The 20,839-nt window shown below is 38.2% G+C and overlaps 1 protein-coding gene across 1 annotated transcript; it reads left to right on the top strand.

Annotated features, from left to right (window-relative positions):
* The first annotated feature begins 7,146 nt into the window (after positions 1–7,146).
* On the top strand, positions 7,147–11,266 carry LOC109215146 (putative receptor-like protein kinase At4g00960). The gene is made up of 7 exons (XM_019379167.1): positions 7,147–8,134; positions 8,534–8,719; positions 8,818–8,945; positions 9,070–9,280; positions 9,452–9,689; positions 10,391–10,541; positions 10,734–11,266. The coding sequence occupies exons 1-7, from the start codon at positions 7,366–7,368 to the stop codon at positions 11,088–11,090; spliced, it is 2,040 nt and encodes a 679-aa protein (XP_019234712.1). The 5' UTR covers positions 7,147–7,365; the 3' UTR covers positions 11,091–11,266.
* Positions 11,267–20,839: the final 9,573 nt, after the last annotated feature.

Below are 20,839 nucleotides of genomic sequence, written 5' to 3' on the forward strand. Positions count from 1 at the left end.
TAAACCTGTGCCCGTTTGAAGCAGTTGGCTCGATCGGACCAATGACATCCATTCCCCAGGCGGCGAATGGCCAAGGTGAGCTTGTTGTATTGAGCTCGTTTGGTGGCACTTTTATCATATCAGCATGCACCTGGCATTGAAAGCACTTGCGGACATAATGGATGCAATCTGTCTCCATGGTCATCCAAAAGTAACCAGCCCCGAGTATCTTCTTAGCCAAGACGAAACCATTCATGTGCGGGCCACAGGTCCCGGCATGTACATCCTCAAGTAGCTTAGAAGCTTCCTTTGCATCGACACATCTTAGTAAACCCAAATCAGGAATTCTTCTGTACAAGTTTCCTCCGCTGTGGAAGAAGTGATTGGACAATCTCCGGAGTGTGCATTTCTGAGTGTGATTTGCATGCTCCGAATATTCTCCCTTTGACAAATACTCCTTGATGTCATGGAACCAAGGCTTTCCATCTGTTTCTTCTTCAACATGAGCACAATATGCCGGCTGATTATGGATCCTCACTGGAATGGATCAATATAATTCTTATCTGGATGTTGTATCATAGATGACAAGGTAGCCAATGCGTCGGCAAACTCATTCTGAATTCTGGGCACATGTCGGAATTCTATCTTCGTGAACCTCTTTCTCAATTCCTGCACATGGTGGAGATATGGAAATATCTTGGAATTTTTGGTGGCCCACTCTCCTTGTACCTGGTGCACAAGCAAATCTGAATCACGATTATCAACAGCTCCTGAATGTTCATGCCGACTGCCATGTTGAGCCCTAGTATGCAGGCTTCGTACTCTGCCATGTTGTTGGTGTAGGGAAATCTGAGTTTAGCAGATACCGGATAAAGTTGACCCGTTTCTGATACCAAAACTGCTCCGATGCCCACTCCTTTGAAATTTGCAGCTCCGTCAAAGAACATCCTCCAACCATCGTATGCTTCGGTAATGTCTTCCCCTACGAACGACACTTCTTCATCAGGAAAATATGTTTTCAAAGGCTCGTATGCTCCTCCTACCGGATTTTCAGCAAGGTGATCTGCCAATGCAAGTGCGTTCCAGCAGAGAGTACCGTGCTTCGTAAGGTGTGAACTTCTTACTCAGGTAGTATATGGCCTGCTCCTTCCTTCATGTCTCGTCATGTTATCCCAAAACACATCCGAAGGCTCCATCCAATACAGATAGATAGAGCAACAAAGGTCGTTCTGGTTCTGGCGGGACCAAAACTGGTGGAGCGGACAGGTACTCCTTGATCTTGTCAAAAGCTTTCTGACAATCCTCTGTCCAGCTTGTTTCGGCATCTTCCCTTAGCATCTTGAAGATGGTTTCGCATATGACTGTGGACTGTGCTATGAAGCGACTGATGTAGTTGAAGCATCCTAGGAAGCTCATCACGTCCTTTTTGCTCCTAGGTGGCGATAACTCCTGAATAGCCTTGACTTTAGACGGATCCAGCTCGATCCCTCGATGACTAACGATGAATACAAATAACTTTCCTGCGGGAACCTCGAATTCACACTTTGCTGGGTTCAGTTTTAAGTTGTACATCCTTAGCCTGTCAAAGAACTTTCTCAAGTCCGCTATGTGATATGCGGCCCTTTTGGATTTGATAATGACGTCGTCCACATACACCTCTATTTCTTTGTGTATCATATCATGGAAGATGGTTGTCATGGCTCTCATGTAGGTAGCCCCAACATTCTTTAGACCAAATGGCATCATCTTGTAACAGTACACTCCCCATGGCGTAATAAAGGTTGTTTTATCCGCGTCCTCTTCGTCCATCCAAATCTGGTGATAACCCGCGAAGCAATCTACAAAAGATTGGAGTTCATGCTTGGCGCAATTATCGATCAGGATGTGTATGTTTGGCAGTGGAAAATCATCCTTGGGACTTGCTCTGTTTAAACTATAGTCAATATATACTCTGACTTTCCCATCTTTCTTCATAACTGGCACAACGTTGGCTAACCAAGTTGGGTACTCAACCACCCTAAGAACCTTGGCTTTGATCTGCTTGGTAACTTCCTCCTTGATTTTCAGGCTCGTGCCTGGTTTGAACTTTCTCAGTTTCTGCTTTACCGGTGGACACATCGGATTGGTAGGTAGCTTGTGAGCCATTATGGATGTGCTCAAGCCTGTCATGTCATCATATGACCATGAGAAAATGTCCTCATACTCTTTTAGGAAGCGGATGTACTCTTCCTTCTCGGTTGGTGATAAGTGAATGCTGATGCGAGTCTCCTTGACGGTCTCGGCGTCCCCCAAATTTACTGCTTCGATCTCGTCCAGATTGGACTTAGGCTTATTCTCAAAGTTTTCCACCTCCCTAACAACTTCTTCGGGTATCTCGTCTTCTTCATCTGAATCACTTCTCTCATGTTGCGATGCCTCATTACATGTCACAGTCACCGGTTCATCAGGAAAAGTAATAATAATGCCGTAGAAAGAAAAAGTGTAGAAAATAGTAATGAATAATAAAGAGAAAATGCATTTGATTAAATTTAAACAACATCCAGACAAATACGGCTCGATGAATCGAGCATTTATTTTGAAACAAGAAAGTCTTTAAAACAAAGTTACTAAAAATTTTAAATGCCTAGAGTGGCTGCAAAAATAAAATCTGCCAAGCTACCCAGTGACTCGACGGGCCCGGGATGGTGTGGCGGTCCAGTTCCTGAGAACAGCTCCCTTCTCCACAGTCTGAATAGTGAGGCCTTCTTCCTCCTCCTCCTCAACTATTGCACTGCATTGTATCATCTATTCTGACTTTTCCATTGCTTTTAGGATCACTTGGAAGAGGAGGATGTGGAAGGCCTTTAGGTATGCTGATGATGCCAGTATGTGCGAACCAACCTTAGGGGATAGAAATAATCAAACATAAGGCAAAAACAAAAAGGTAACAATTTAGTGAGGATTTTGAAGTGTTGCAGTATTTAATCACGTATTGCGGGAATGTAAATTCGCGTTCTAATTTGGGAGCCTCGTTGTGCCCGAGGTAGGCCTGGCGACAAGTAGATTTGGAGAATTTAGACGCCAACAAATGCCTCATTTCATAATATAAAAATAGACGAATCCCAAAACGACACTAAGATGATAGAAAAAAGATAAGTCACTACTGGCACTTGGCCTTATTACATTTTAGGAAAGCAAGTAAATCTAGTCTACTTGGTCCCAGAAGGACCTTCCCCAGACTGAATGCTCTTGTTGATCAAATCCCCCAGTTCGTGTAGGTTCATCAGTAAGAATGCCTTTGCCAAATGTCCTCCTTCGTTTCCCTCAACGTTCTGGCAGTCGATGACTCTATTCCACACTTTTCCTTCCAATTCCATCAGACTGTATTCCAGATATTCCAGCTTTTCGCTAGTTTTGACGGCCCTCTCTTTCCATTCATTGATTTGGTCGCTTGATGGAAGATCCCTCCACCAGTCTAGCAAGAGTGAGGGTATGCTAACCATACTGAATCTGGGGACCTCGTTCCTCATTTTCTGCAAAACAAAAGGGTTAGTCTCTTATCCCCCACTAGACTCGACTATTTATACATTTATGATTAGCATATTGGCATTTTGTTTCCCAAATTAATGCACAGAACGTGGTTGTGTCCGTTGGGATTATGGAAACCCCGGTGGACTTTTGGATAAGGCTTGTCTTAAAGGATTATTATGTGCACAACATATTAATCCGGCTAGGTTTGACCATGATGCATGCACAATTACGATTAGAGTAAGGTTACTATGGGGGTCTAGACTGGTACCCTCAAGCGGACAACTTGAGGGGGAAAGGTACGGAACCGTCGACTGCACCGCTGATCGACTAGTTTTACCGCAAATAAGCCTTTTCGAATTTAAGGGTAATTAATAGGAAGAGCGCAACCACTCATCAAGCATTGCTAGGATTTGATACGCACGAGTGGAATATGATGTGGAGCATGAATTATGCAGCAATAAATAGCATCTAGTCAAGTAATTGAACGTAAGAATAATAAATGCAGTATTTAAATAATTGAAGGCATATATAGAAAAGAAAACAAGGAGACAAGTCAGTTTCGAAAATAAAGAATCATAAATGCTTAAAATAGTCAGTTAAATTCAAATAAGGGGAAAGGGTACGGGATAAGGCATGCTTGGACTAATTCATAAAAAAAAATAAGTTCGTTATGGTAAGAGCCTAAGATATCCCCAGCAGAGTCACCATGCCGTCGCGCCCCCTTTTTTCCCTCTTGCTAGCAAATTTGACCCCTCTGCTTGGTGCATCGTCTAAGTCCAATAGCGTGCCATCACTTTGTAACTCGCCATCCTCTTCAACTATGTCCGTCAAACTTTTCTTGCTACCACCATGCTCCATTTGCATGGTGCCAAGATAGGCTTTGGAATCCCCTACCTTTAGCTTAGATTCCAAGCGCATCTCCCCAATACAGGCGGTCCCTCCTGTGTCACCCTTATGTGCCTGAGCAAAGTTTCCTATCATTCCTGCAATCTTCCCCAACTCTAGGCATTCACTTTCTAGGTGTGATCCTTTACAGAAGTATCACCCTCCCTTAGGCACGTACTCACTACCATATTTCGACCCCTTGCCGTTTCTCTTGGACCCCTGTTCGTTATAGGATAGACCCTTGCCATTGCCCTTGTATAACTTGGCTATGCTTTTTCCCTTGTCCTTGTCATGATCTCCCACACCCCTCTCGGCGTTGCCTTCTTTGGACTTGGCAGACTCCATCTTGAAGTCAACGAGGGACTTGGCTACCGCTGTGGCCTCGTCCATGTTGGCTACTTAACGTCTTCTTAACTCCTGTCTTGCCCAATTTTGCAATCCATCCATGAAGTAGAAGAAGGAATCTTCCTCGGATAATGACGAGATTTGCAGCATAAAGTACTGAACCTGCGCACATACTCCCGAATTGTGGCCGTCTGTCGGAGCTTCCTTAGCTTCCGCCTAGCCTCGTACACCATATTCGTCGAGTAGAATTGCTCTTCAACTCCTTCTTGAACTACACTCACGTCTCAATCTTTCATAGCCCTTTTTTCCATGTTGGCACACCTCCGATGCCACCCCAACGCGGCAACCTCGGTCAAGTACATTGAGGCGTTGTGTACCTTAGCAACTTCGTCATCCTCCTTGACTACCTTAAAGTACTTGTCCATCCTCCAAAGTAGGTCGTCCGTCTCACGTGCGTCCCGTGCACCGCCATACTCCTTTTGCTTAGAGACCTTCACATTTGTCCCTTTTGCAAGTACCACGCCTTTGTTAATCCCTTACCAAGGTTCCCTACAAAGCTTCCTTCTAGCAATCGCTTGTACTCTTTCTAACATTCCTTTAGTCATAACCTTTGCTCTAATACTACGATGTCACGTCCTTAGCCTTGAACTGAGCGCACGTGCGGCACTTGACAACTTGTTCACGATCTTGCACAATTTGCTCACATTCTTGATATGGCAAGTCAGGCTTACTACACTCAAGATCGCTAAGTAATATTAGAACATAGGAGAATTGTCTAAGGAAGCTTTTGTATTAGAGAAGACTTGATTATTTTTCTTGATGAGTTACAAATGAATATCTCCCTTTATATACTAGTCTCCTAGGGGCTAGTGAATAAATAAAAATTATTATACAAGTCCCTTATTATTTATAAGTAAGTCCCCTCTCTAGAACTCTTTACATAGCTAGAATCTTCCAAGGACTTTCCTAGCAAATCCTTAGGGTTCTAGGGTCTTCCAAGGAAAACCTCTATATTTTCTCTAGAACCTTCCCACATGTGCTAGTCTATTTCATATGTAAGCTTTCCATATGACAAAAATATATGCCAAGTGGCACCTACGTGGCATGATGATGTGGCGGGCCATGATATACGTGTGAAATAATACTTTGCATTATTTGACTCAATTATTTTCTCATGTGGTACTATGTAAGAGTGAAATAATACTTTAATATTCATAAACCACCATGGACTTGTGAATTAAAGTCAAGACGATCCGTTATGACTTGTGATGAGGCAAGTCTTCGCTTATCCATTAGAACTTGTGGCATATTCGAGTGGAGTACTAACTAGTGGCGAAGCCAAATGGTCATTAGGGTGGTCAACTGACCATCCTTCGCCGAAAAATTGTACTCTATATATAGGTAAAATACAATATTTTAGAGGTATATATTACATATTAAACACCCTTGTCGGAAAGTTTTTTGACTTCTTTCAAATTTGAATATTTTCGGGGAAATTCCTAATTTCGCCACTGATATTAATCTAGAAGTTTCGAATTCTGGCACGCAAGCTATTTTTGCCAAACTTTTCAAAACATGATCATAACTTAAATATTTACACCGAATGATCCTATTATGCAAATCTCCCATTAAATAACTTCGACGTTTCCATTTACTTATTAAATATTCTTAGCTATAAAAGTCGTGTTGGTGTTTTTATGATGGCAACATCATAACCATCAACAATGTCGCATGGTTTGAATTATATGCATGACTCAATATACCTCCTCGGTTACCTATAATTGGTGTTCTAATCGATGTATGTTTTTTATTCTAGAAGAAGAATCTAGAAAAATAAATCTTAAAACTTTGTGTTGTGCTCTGTTTGTTATCCGTGAAGAAGAGAGGAGGGGTGGATCTGGAATGGATGAGCAAAGGAAGAAGAATGAGTTTTGAAAAGTTCTTACACATTATATGCAAAAAAGGCTAATACCTATTAAATAATCCCGCATTTTATCTCAGTATTGCGCTCTCTTATCCCACAAACCAAATGACCCTGCGAGTTCCTTTTCTAGGATCAGATTAAGTTGAAACGTTCAAAGACAAGCAGGTAGTACGCCAAAATTTCCCCCTTGGTGGCGTGTTCCTACCAACTCCTGTCCCATCACCCCCATAAATTATACTAGTTGTTGAATTCAATGAATTCTATAGTAAGAGTCCATTTGTCAACTCCAAAAATAAAATATATATAGTTCATCCGAGCTCTCTTTTGAAAAAAAGAAGAAAATTCCAAAGACCAAGTCAAATCTCCTTTTTTCCTTTGATTAATGTGGTTCTTAGAAATAGCTATTCCAGTTTTATGTGACTTATAGTTGTTTGAATATGAAATTTAAGAAAAATATTTGTAATTTAATGAAATGGAGGTGTAATTTTTTCTGCTCACGCAATTGTAGTCCGCTGCCCCCTTCCACGACACGTTTTCTCTTGCTCTATTTACTCTTTCAAGCTCTTACAACTCAGGGCGTGTGAACGAATTAGTTGCTAATCTTACATATTCAGCACCCAATTTACTATCAAAATCTGCTTATCACTTGTAGCCAACCATTCTATCTGTTTTATTTTCTTCAAAATATATAAGCTTTAATATATCGAGCAGCTTAAACAGCCATGACCATAGCCATTCAGAAATGGCTTCTCTTTCTTTTTCTGCATATACATCTTCATGGTCTCATCCTAGCGCAGCTGCCTGATTTACGATACTCTTCATGTGGTAACAATGGTAACTACACTGAAAATAGTACATACCAGAACAATCTTAACAAACTCCTCTCTTCCCTTTCCTCAAATATGGATAAATATGGTTTCTATAATGCTTCCATTGGCCAAAACATTGATACGGCCAGTGCTATTGTGCTATGTAGAGGAGATGTGAAGGTGGAAGAATGTCGCGGTTGTGTCAATAACGTTTCTCAAAAGCTGGTACAGTTATGTCCTAACCAGAAAGAAGCTTTTGGTGGCTATGATGAATGTATGTTACAGTACTCGAATCAATCCATTCTAGGCACTACCTCATTTTCTACTAAATATTACTTGTGGAATTCTGGGGATGCTTCAAAACCTGAGGAGTTTAACCAGGAGCTGAGAAAATTATTGGATGATTTGCGAGGCCAAGCTGCAGGTGGTGGTCCTCTTCGAAAATATGCTAGTGGTAATGCCACCGGTCCAAATTTTCAGACTATATATGCACTTGCGCAGTGTACTCCTGATTTATCTCCTCAGAATTGCGTCGATTGTTTAACTGACGCTTATGGAGATATGCCTAATTGTCCCTGCAATGGCAAGAGGGGTGGCAGAATCATAGGGGTTAGGTGCAATTTCCGCTATGAAAGTTCCCGTTTCTTTAATGAGGTGCCGTTCGAAGCTCTGCCACCTACAGGTGAATTACATTTTTATTGTTGATCCTTCTCCTCATCCTAATTTGTTGATTGTCTACTTTTAAACGACTATCGAAACATAATTACGTAGCGAATTGGACAAGGTTGTGGGTTCAAGTTTTACAGGTGTGTTAAAGACATAATTAAGTAAATGAAAGTGTACCATATGAAATGGTCACACAATTTAACCTTATCACACCTCAAATTTTGACTTGCGTTGAAGAAGAGCATACTATATTATAGGAAAATATTGTATTTGTGATATCTAGTACTATGAATTACTTTTTTTAAATAACCTGAAAAGGGAAGCAGACCAAGCGAATTGGAAGAGAGAAGATAGTAACTTATTTTCACACGAGTGTTAAAAACTGATATTATGCTAATTTGAAGCGTTTTTGTAGGGAATGATGACAAAACAGTTCCAATAGGGAAGGATGATGGAACAGCTCCAACAGGGAAAGATGATAAAACAGCACGAACTGTCATCATCATCGTCGTGCCAATTGTTGCAGTTGTTATTCTTATAGTTTGTATTTATGTCATCTGCATGAAGATGCGAAAGAGAAAGCTGGTGGACGAAATTCAGAGTAAGCGCAAACTACTAGGAGTAACAAACTATGATTAAGGAAAGCTGAATTCTTAGGACCATGTTTCACTAATTTGTTGTATACTTATGTTTGTGAAGGTATACGCGGGGATGATATTAGCACCGCAGAATCCTTGCAATATGATTTTTCTACAATTAGAGCAGCAACAGATAACTTCTCAAATGCTAATAAGTTGGGACAAGGCGGATTTGGTCCTGTGTACAAGGTAATTAGGCTTAATTGATGCAAAAGATGGACACTGAGGGTTCATATAACTGACTCAAGCTTGCTTGGGATTGAGGTGTTGTTGTTTACTTCATAATTTTTCAATTTTTGCTCGTTTGCTTCAGGGTAAGCTTTCAAATGGGCTAGAAGTAGCAGTGAAAAGATTGTCAGCAGACTCAGGCCAAGGTGATCTAGAATTCAAAAATGAGGTCTTGTTGGTTTCTAGGCTTCAACACAGGAATTTGGTTAGGTTGCTGGGATTTTGCCTAGATGGAACAGAGAGACTTCTTGTCTATGAATTTGTTCCTAATGCAAGTCTTGACCAGTTTTTATTTGGTACGTATTGCTTAATGTTTTGCCTGTGTAATTTCACATGTTGTCTGCCTTATTTTCTGGAAAACTAATTCCAATTGTATAGTAATCTTTTGACTTGATTTTTAAAATCCTTCTATATTGTAAGTCTATAAAAGCTGAACTTGTAAATTATATTTTTGATCTTGTTGCCAGATCCAATTAAGCGTAGGCAACTGGATTGGGAAAGGCGATCAAAAATCATAGGGGGCATTGCTAGGGGAATTCTTTATCTTCATGAAGATTCTAGACTTCGGATCATTCATCGTGATCTTAAAGCTAGTAATGTTTTACTAGATGCAGAAATGAATCCCAAAATCTCAGATTTTGGCATGGCAAGGCTATTTACATTGGATGAAACTCAAGGCAACACAAGCAGAATTGCTGGGACCTAGTAAGTTTCACATCTCTCATTAGATAGACTGTTACTCCTTTTTCATATCATTCTCAAGGATTCATTAACCATTTAGCAAGAATAAATGCTGTCTCGAGACAAAAGCAAATCTGTCCTTGAAATGTTACAAGAATTTTAAGTATGGATTTTGCATGTCATTGTAATCTCTTTAATGAGTTCTGGGAATGAGTTCTCCTTGTTCAGAGAGGAAATTACATATCATCTCTTGGCAGCAAAATATAATATGTACGTCTTAACTCATCAAACATGCAGTTTCCTCAGCCAAGAATAGATCAATGGTCTAATAGTTGTCTTCACATTGCAGTGAGATACATTCTTATTAAGGAAAGGCAGAAAAAAGAAAGCAAACATCAGGGGACCATAACTATCAAATTTGCAGTATAAATTGCAGCACAACGTTGTACTGTGCCTTCCTAAGTTCATTGAAAATAGTATAAGTTCTTTAATGACCTTTACATGTAGTCTGACTTAAACATCAAGTAGTTCCCAATTTTGACAGCTTATTTGAGTTTTGTTGATCCCACTGTTTGGACTTCTAAACCCCAGAATTGTATATTTAGCCTTTTAACCTCAGTCTGCTGATGTGAGGTGCAATATATATTTGTACAAAAAAAAAACTTTAACAACTGAATCATATCTAAGTTGCAATGTGTCATGTGACTCTTGTTTTTGTTTTCCAGTGGATATATGGCACCAGAATATGCGATGCACGGACAATTTTCAGTCAAATCAGATGTTTTTAGCTTTGGAGTACTAGTCTTAGAAATTTTAAGTGGCCAAAGAAACACTTGTTTCAGAAATGGAGAATCTGTGGAAGACCTTCTGAGCTATGTAAGTAACTAGATTAATCAAGCAAGTAATCCTAAATCCAAACTATTTAGGACCTGCTACATGCATTATTATTAGCCTTTTGGAATAAAATTTATTCCAAAATATGTTATGTTTTAGAAAAACAAGAATCAATTACTCCTCCTACTTCTTTTTCATATGATTTCGTATGATTGAAGAACTGAACTATGACAGGCTTGGTCGAACTGGCGCGAAGGAACAGCTACAAATTTGATAGACCCCATGTTGAGGGGAAGCACGGGACTGGCTCGTGACATAATGAGATCCATCCACATTGCTTTATTGTGCGTTCAAGAAAATGTGGCAGATAGACCAACTATGGCTGCAGTAGTTCTCATGCTCAGTAGCCTCTCTTTGAGTCTTCCAGTTCCTTCAGGGCCTGCATATTATATGCACACTGATATTAGCGCAGAGACTTCGCTTATTCAAGAATACAATTCAAGAATGTCAGAATCTAGTGAACTAGCCAAAAGTAAATCTGTTTCTTCATCACGAAATGAGGCGTCGATGACTGAGTTATATCCTCGTTAACATTCTTAGTCATAATTAGTTGCCTTTTTCTTTGTTTTCCCATTTACTTTGTTATTTTGTTCAAACTCCAAATAGTTTGGGATTGAGATTGATTAATTAAGGATTTTGTGTTTTGTCACAAAGTTTAAATTTGTTTCGTAGGTATTACTCGAGTAAATTTCATAGTTGGTCATTCAGCTTTGTATTCATTATCCAAACATCTTTTTTTTTTTTGTACGTAAAAGTCCTTCAACTTTGTGTTCATTATCTTATAAAAAAGTCATTTTCCTTTCTTTTGTTGCACAAAAATTATTTTACTATTCTCTAGTTATCACAATAGTCACTTTGACCGGATTTTATAAAAATTTCACCTAAAAAGTCTATTATTCCCTTGACATTATAAATCATCCCATTTATGTAAAACCTTCTATATTATATAATATAATATAAATTTACCTAGGTTATTTACTTAAAATTAAAATAAATTTTATATTATTTCATTTAATATTTTTATAATATATTCTTATATTTATTTCTTCCTTAACGTTAATTTTCAAGATATATAGGTAGCATTATTAAATTTGTCAGTAACATTACTGTAAACAAATCTCAAGTTAACGTTCTTAACCATGCCTAATGAAATATTTGAAATGAAAATTATAAAATCAAAGCTCACAGATTTATTAGTCAAGCCATATTCATTACTCTGATAAATAAAATATCCACATTTAGAACACTGACACATCGATTAGTACTTTTAAAGAAATAATATTAACAGATAAAACTTTTAAAAAATTAATATTAAACACAAATATCTTTGATTTTTTTTAAAGTTTTACTTACTATAAAAACTCATTTTTTAAATAAATCTATTTTTATTATTTACAATAAATATTAAAAGTAAATTTTCTTATCGACTTTATATTTTAAAATGTGTTCATTTTTAATATGATTAAGCAAATTGAGTGCCATGGAAAATTAATTGTACTGTATTTTAGTTATGAGTAAAATACTGATGTAAAAATATATTACTCTCTCCGTTCCAATTTATATGAACCTGTTTGAAAGGGCAAGAAGTTTAAGAAAAAATAAAAACTTTTGTAATTTCTGGCCCTAAACAAGTCAAAAAGGGGTCCAGCGTATTTGTGTGGTTAAAAAAGCTTCTCATTAAAAGTGAAATTGAAAATTTAAGCTAAATTATTTCCAAATTTAGTAAGGGGTCATTCTTTTTGGAACAGACCAAAAAAAATAGGTTCGCATAACTGGAACAGAGAGAGTATATAGTATATATAATATAGAGGGAGAAATTCAAAAATAGCCAGATTTACCACTGGTCGTTGAAAAATAACCAAGTTTCAAAAGTCATCGACATTTAGCCACTTTAAATCTGAGGAAAACACTGTTCAAAATCCGAAAAAATACGCCCGCAAATTTTACGGGAGTTCCAGCATAAGTATGCTTGAACTCCCGTAAATTTTACGGGAGTTCCAGCAAGTATAATTGTCCAGTATAATATACTGAAGTTTGGAGCACTGGTGCTCCAGTCTCCCGCAAATTTTACAGGAGTTAGCAAAGTATACCGGTCCAGCATAATATGCTGGAGTTCGTACACAAATGCACCAGAACTCCCGTATATTATACTGGAGCGGTCCCTGTTGCAGCAAAATAGTGGCTATGTTTCATTGACTTGATAAACGCTGGCTATTTTTCATTGACCAGTGTGAAAACTGGCTATACCATGATATTTTAACTAATATTGAAGATATTACTAAATGATAGAATTTATAATGCCAAGAGAATAATAGATTTTTCAAGTAAAAGTATTATAAAATCTGGCCAATTTAACTATTGTGATAAATAGAGCAAAGTAAAATAATTTTTGTGTAACAAAAGAAAGAAAGTGACTTTTGGGATAATGAACACAAAGTTGAATGACATTTACGTAACAATAAAAAAAACTTTTGGGTAATGAACACAAAGCTGAATGAGTAATCTCCTATCACAATCCAAAATCCGCTAGTCGTGATGGCACCTAACTCAACCTGCTAAGTAAGCCAATTAATAACTGCCCAACTTTAATAATAGTAATAAGACAATCAAACAAAGGAATTATGTGAATCTTAAACCTTTCCCAAGGACTGGTAGTACAAATCATGAGCTTCTGAGAATAGAATTTACAAAGTTGATATGGAGTAAATACATCTTCTGTTTGAAAAGTACATAAACAGAATTCTTTTTATAAATCTAAGGCTACCATGAACAAGTGGCAGCTATAACAGTAACGCAGGTACATCTTCAAATCCGGCAACCATCCAACACAGCAACAACAGCAGCCAACATCTGCACGCAATGTGCAGAAGTGTAGTATCAGTACAACCGACCCAATGTACTGAGTAAGTAACAAACCTACTGTCACGACCCAAACCGATGGGCCGCGACGGGCACCCCATACCTTACTCAATCGAGTACCAACATAACGTATCCTTTCATGTCATACTATCATAGATAACTGAGCTGGAAGGCTGCCGTGAGATAAGTAGAATACAACATGTGATACCAACTTATACATAAGACGTACAGGCCTATAAGACCAAAATAATCACTCGTATACTGAACATATGCCGACAAGGCCATACAATATTTTACGTACATGACATCTGTCTACAAGCCTCTAAAAATACATAATTTTCATAAAGAACAGGAAAGAGTCCCGCCATACCAAACAATACACGTCTAAATCATACTAACTAAACAAGCAACTCCGAAGCAAATGGAGCGCACCAACATCTTCCGCAGAGCTGATAGCCTACTTGGAGGGCTCTCAACCTGTCTATCGGGACCTACGGAAATGGAACGCAGCGTCCCCAGGCAAAAGGGACGTCAGTACGAATAATGTACCGAGTATTTAAGGCACATAAATAAGTACATAACAGACATGGAAGAAATATAGAGTAAATGACTCAACTTGTAAGTCTGGATAACTCTGTAAATCATGAAATAATTATAGTGTCATGTATATGCGTATGAATGTCATGTCATGCATATATATATGTTTCATAACATCATCAGGCCTCTGAGGGCATCCCGTCATATCATCTCGGCCACTGTGAGCAAAATCAGCAACGTATACCAGCTGATCAGGTGGTGGTGCTTATATAATGCCATAACCTTTCCCATATCCCATATACATATATATACATATATATATATACGCGTATATAACGCCATCTGGTCATGGGTCAATGTGCATGTATAAATGCATGAAATGCATATGAGATACGTTAGTAAAATCTCTCGGTACGTCATAAGACCATTATGCCTCTGATTAATACCATGAAATAAACTTTACCAACTTACGTATTTTTGAGACCCATGAACAGATGATAGAATAAATATGACACATGGAGAATCAAGAACATAAGCATCTTTAGTATTTCTTTGAATAGATTCATTTATGGAAGTTGTGCATTTGCTCGTTTCGTTCGTGTCGTATAGATCATGCCAAAAAAGAAAGAAGGGATAGCCTTAACATGCATAAGCCGATCCTCTAGAAAACCCTTCTAACACACGCCAATTGCGACGAAACACGTAACAACAAGATCGAAATAGGGAACAATCCGTATGAAATACCCGAAGCAATAACGTTGCTATTTGAAAAATGATCGTTGTTAAATCTTTCCTTAAGAGATAAGAAATAACCTTAGAAACAATGTTACTTTTGCTGAAATAACAATAGAAAGAAGGTAAGGAATCTTGGTTGGAATTTTTAGAAGGAACCTTACTATCTTTCTTTCTCAAGAGACTTGAAGATAATTTTTACTTAGGAAAGTTATCCTTACTCATTTGGTGGCCTTACCTAATTAATGTTTGGTGTCACATTTCTTTCAAAGTGTGACACCTTGCATCATATATTACTTAGTCACTAAATTGATAGGGATGCTTGCCACGTTGGGGGAGGGGTTAAATCTTATCCCACTTTTTAATTAATTACCCAATAATTAATCAATTACCCACATAATTTAAGAATTATCTCAAATTACTTAAAATACTACTCACTTTAATACACTTTATGTACCCTAATATCATGGTCATGGAGTTCCTTGTGTGGCACTAGTCTATAAACACCGGGTATTTTGGCTCGGACCGTATTATATCTCAAATCGACAACCTTTACCGAAATTCATTTTCTTCTATTTGCTTACCTTCTCTCTTTCACGAATTTACTCATCATGTGTTTGAAATAGCATAATACTTATAATCTCAAGAAAATCTCATCCCCGAGTCTACTTCAATTAACTGAAGACGAAACTTCAACATACGAAAATGCGGGATGTAACACTAACCTTAGGTTGAAAGCAGTGACGAGCTAGAACATAGGTCGGGTACAACACCAATAACCAATAGCAGTTCATAACAACGTAGAGCATATAAATAAGAAAGTAACTCAGAGATAAAAATGCTTAGCTTTTTCATAGTTTTCCCGAAAAATGGTTCTACTTTTCAAGAATATCAGTGAAAACTCAAATCCTTTACCGAAATCGCCGTAAATTATGAGATAATTTGAAAACTGTAAATTTTCCAAAGAAATCCTTTCCATAATAAATTAGATGTTTCGTTTTCTTTCCAGATAGCAAGTGTGAAATACCTCTATATGCCCACATATCTGTGTATGTAAAAAGTCACGAATGACGTGATACCGTACAGTATGAGAAAAAATGCATCTCTATGCCTGTATGTCATGTGTGCATGCCAATGCCATGTATCTCAGAGATGAATCATGTACTCACACTCTCAGAGTACTCAATCTCACTATCTCACACTTTCCATTCATCATGCTCAACCACTCGGTACTGTATATGGCCCATACGGCCCAGGGAAATTCATCCCGGAATATATACAACACTGACTATACACCCAGTACCGAGGAAAAAGGGCAATCCAACCCTGTGGAGAAATCCGTCTCCAGGTATCAAGTACTTCGGACAAATCCATGTCCAAGAAAATCCATCCCTCAATAGTATCATCCGCACTCACTTGGGTGTGTACAAACTCCGGATGGGCTCCTACAGCCCAAGCGCTATCATAAGCCAGATCCAAGCATAAATCGATATAACATGCTGCGGCGTGCAGCCCGATCTCATAACTGCCACTCATAATCAGGCTCTCAGCCTCACTCAGTCGTCAATCTCTCCGGTTGTTGATACCCAATTTTTTTCTATGTATTTTTATACTCAAAATACTTTCAAAATAGCATGTGTATGAATATAAAAGCATGCCCAAGAATTTTGGTATTTTTTCCTAATTTTTAAAAGATTTTAAAATCGATTTATTGCCCATTTTGGCTATAAAAATCAGTAATTATCCCCAAAAACTATCCTTTTTGTGATTAACCTATTTTATTCCCATATTTACACCAAAATGTAATTAAGGTAATTTTTGCATGTTTTTACGAATTTATTTGATATTTTTAAAGCTAAAATTGCATGTAATTGCAACTTTAACCTATTTTACGATTAACAGCATTTTTGCAATTATGAAATTATTTCTAGTATTTTTGGATTAATTTATATATATTATTAAGTAGTTTAGTGCTTTTAATTTGATCTTAAAATCATTATTGCTATTTATAAAAAATAAAAAGGGTAAAACTGGCTATTTAAAAGCTAGCCTCATTTCATTTCAATTACGGCCATTTGGTATTCCAATTACAGCCTAAATTAACCCCCTAATTGACCCAATTTCCAGCCCAATTCCGAACCAGCCCAATCCCACTTAACCCCAACCATTAACCCGCCTATATTACCCGACCCAAACCCCTTTTAATCTAGGTTGTTGATCAACCTGATCAACGGCCACGATCACTCCTTACCTTTTTTAATCCCCCAACCCTAACCTAACTCCCTTATTTCGACCGGGCAGCCACCTCTGAATACCCTCCCCCCTCTCAAACGCTCTCGAATGTTCCTGAAACCCTAATCGCCTCCACCCTCTTCAACCTCCAATGCACCGGAATCCATGGCCTCTCAGGCCATGGACGACCTATACTCACCTCCTATTACCCTCATGTGCCTGATACTTGAAGATTCGAGGCTAGACCTCGAGGGCCTTCACCCAGACCTTCGCCGATTCAAGGTTTCTGGCCATCTCCGGCTCCGCTCCGGCATATCCTAGCCTCCTGAGTCTGATTCCGACCTTATCCGACTTAGATCAGACCTTTTCCAAGCCTTTCTCATCCTAGGGCTCCTCTGAAACCCTAACCCTACGAGGTTTTCTCCGATTCTTTTTAGATCCGTTGTGTATCTATGCTATACTTGAACTTTTAAACGATTTCCCTAAATTTTCCTTTGAAAATTACTTTCAAAACCCTTCTTTTCCGATTTAGGGTTTTCTGGAAAATGTTAAAGAGTTTTTTATGATTTTTCTTCTTTGTGTTTGCCTCTGTTGTGTCCTCGTATTTTTTGCATGCTTCCCTTACTGTGTTTTCTATACTATTGTCTTGTAGATTTTTCTACTGTATTTTATCAGGTTCTTATATGTTTGTCCTACTGTGTTTTCCTATATGCTTTTCTGCTATATCTTTTCCGGCCATTCTTGTTTTTTCTACTATATTTTCTACTTGCTAAGTTCTTATGGTTCTTTGTCAGCCTTCTACTGAGCCTTGTTTAGGGTTCTTCTAAGCATGTTTCTCCTTCTTATCTGTATTTTCCATTGTGTGCTTTAAATCCTTCTACTGTGATTACATGTTGCTTCGCAATACATGTTTTGATCCAATTGCTTGCTCTCTTTTTGTGATTTGCATGAACTAGGATTCTTATTTCAAAACCCCAACTCTTTTAGGATAATTTCGGAGTTTCATATGATTCTGACTTTTGATGAACTCTTCTAAACTCTGCTACTGGATTTTTATGCTAATTTACACGACAGTCTTCTTTCATACTCACATGCTCCTTATATATGATGAATTTCCCTCTAATTGGTCTTTAAATTTGCAATTAGCGTAAACCTTCTTCTGAATATAGCTTGATTGATTTTCCTTCCATCTTTTACTGATTCCCTAGATGATTTGACTTAGGTAAAACCCTTCTTTATATTTGCGACTTGGTTCACTCATACCAAATCCAGACCTTTGTGATTTACTGGCTGTCGAATGATTCTCTTGCCTTATTTGCATAAACCGTGTACTGTCAAGACCCTGTCCTTATATAACTTCCATGTACTTGCCACTGATTTGCTACTTTGCACACAGGTTTGTTTAATTTCTTTCCTTAATTAGTTTGTATTGTTTGAATCTGAATCCCTTAATTAAGGGGAGTCTTATGTAATTGATTGACAATCAGGCTTCTATTATTTTTTTACCTTATTTTCTCATGACTTTCACACTATAAATACACAACCCTCTTTCACAAGACACACAGGAGAACACGATTAAAAACATACTTCATACTATACAATTTCACAATTCTCTTCTGAAGGCATACTTAGAGTATTCTTGCTTCTTGTTTGCACTTTGGCTTTTTACAAGACTACTGCTCTCTCTTTACTTGTCTCGGTGAAACTGGTATGTCCTAAATTAATTTTTTAGCTTCATCCCAATGTGTTTTATTTACAGTCCTTGTATCCATGTCTATTTTCTTTTTCTCCATAAAGTTTAGCACTTAACTTAATATGCCTATATGCTACTGCCTTATTCTCTTTCTTGTGAACACTTCTTCCCTATCCCATTACCCCCTGTGTGTTTGTGAGTGAGGACTTAGGGCATGGCAATAAGAATTGTTGTCCATGAACTGAGTTTTGACCCCCTAGCCTCTAGTTAGGCTGGAGAGTGTGCCAGTATGTCTCATTGCTAGGTATGCCCTTTGCCTGCTCTTGCTTTGCACCCTGTTTCTATTATGAACCCCCATACCCCATTCCCTATGTATGCTGAATTAAAGTTCATGACCTGGCAGCACCAAAATTGTTGTCCAGGGCTGAACCCGACCTTCACTAGGTCCTAACTCCCCAATTTAAAGTTGGTCAGGGGTGTGCCTGCATCCCAATTGCTGGGCATGACCACCAGCCTGCCATGGCCTTCCCTAATCTCCCCCTATTGCACTTACACTTACTCCTAGACTCTAAGTTCTGCCCCCTCCTATGAGCCTTGCTCTGGGACCTTGAGCTCCCTTTGAACTTGGACATTTGAGGGCTGGCCCTTCCACACTGCACTATGATTCTGTAATGGTATTTGGGGTGTAAGCATTGCCTGGAGTTCGTGAAGCTCCTTGGAACTTTGACACATCCCAGATAAGAGAAAGGCTTTGGAAATCTGCTCTTTGGAAGTTGGTCTATTTCATGTATCAGACTAGGAGTCTGAATTAGGCTCTCCTTGGTTGGAATTTTAATTTTTGATGTAATCTAATTTTTCTGGATTCATTCAAGTTGTAATAACTTTGTAATAACTATGGGGCGTATAGTAAAATTGGGAGGGTCTCTCAGGTTATGCATGCGGGGTAGATATCATGCTTTAAGTTTTATTCCTGCAATCATATCATCTTCATTTGTGTATCTGCATATAGATATCCTGCTTATAGGTCATTTCATTATACATTTAGAAATCATGTCTATAAGTTACTCACATCTACATTTAGAAATCATGTCTATAAGTTTATTCACATCTGCATTTAGAAATCATGTCTATAAGTTTATTCACGCCTGCATATAGAGACCATATAAGTTTATTCACGCCTGCATATAGAGACCATGACTATAGGATTTTCTACACTTCTGCACATCATTTATCACTAGGCAAACGGTTTGGAGGCCCAAATAACAAAAATGCACTCTAGATACCATGTCTATAGGAATCCTGCACTCTTACAAATGTTTTAAAATCAATCACGCTTAGAGAGCATGCCTATCGGAATAACTAACTGAATCTGAATCGTCCATCTCGCTTGTAAGCCTAGAATCAGTGGTAAAGTTGTTTTAAAATCTGCAGAACTTTTTTTTTTTCTAAAATCAATAATCCTCCTTAAAAATCAATACGCCTTCTGCATTGTTAGATATCATGATTACAGATCTCACCTAGGCAAGCCACTAGGTAATTAACTAACTACACCAGTCTTTAATAATTACAGCCAGCAGGAAAGTCTAATTCGAACTTCTTATCTGAAAATATGTGATATATCAGCCACCCTTCCTTCGTTAAGTTTAATTAAAGACCTAACCAGTATCTGAAGTCATGCTATGTATTTGCATTTAAGTGAGGAGGCCTGTCTGAGCCCTAATTGCTGTTTGTCTCCCCCTATTGGACTATATGTTTTGATTGTCGCCTAGATTTTTTATCCTTTCTTGAGCTTCTGAAAAGCCCCAATTCCCTTCCCTTTAGGACTAGTAGTTCCAATGCCTCCGGAACTGATAGGATTGGGACGGGTAATTGCATGCAATAAGTAACGATACTATTCCGCACTTTAATACCTTAACGGGGTAGGAAAGGGTAGGCATAGAGATGATGATCACGCGATAACACCACGCGTACGATTGGTTACCGGGTGTTGCGTGGATGATCCATGTATTTTTACAAACCTAGGAACCCCTTTTCCTTTATTTAATTATTTTTAGATTGTCAATTTTCAGAATTCTGCATTTCGTTTTAGTCAATAAAATTCCCCCTTTAATTTTCGCACTGTCCTTTCCTCTAAAATCTTCTGCTCATTCCCTTCCTTGTTTGATAATTTGTATTCATTACTTGATCCTATTTTCCTGCATTTAGACATTCTTGCCAATAACTAGGA

Source organism: Nicotiana attenuata, unplaced genomic scaffold (genome assembly GCF_001879085.1).
Source record: "Nicotiana attenuata strain UT unplaced genomic scaffold, NIATTr2, whole genome shotgun sequence".
Taxonomy (NCBI): Eukaryota; Viridiplantae; Streptophyta; class Magnoliopsida; order Solanales; family Solanaceae; genus Nicotiana; species Nicotiana attenuata.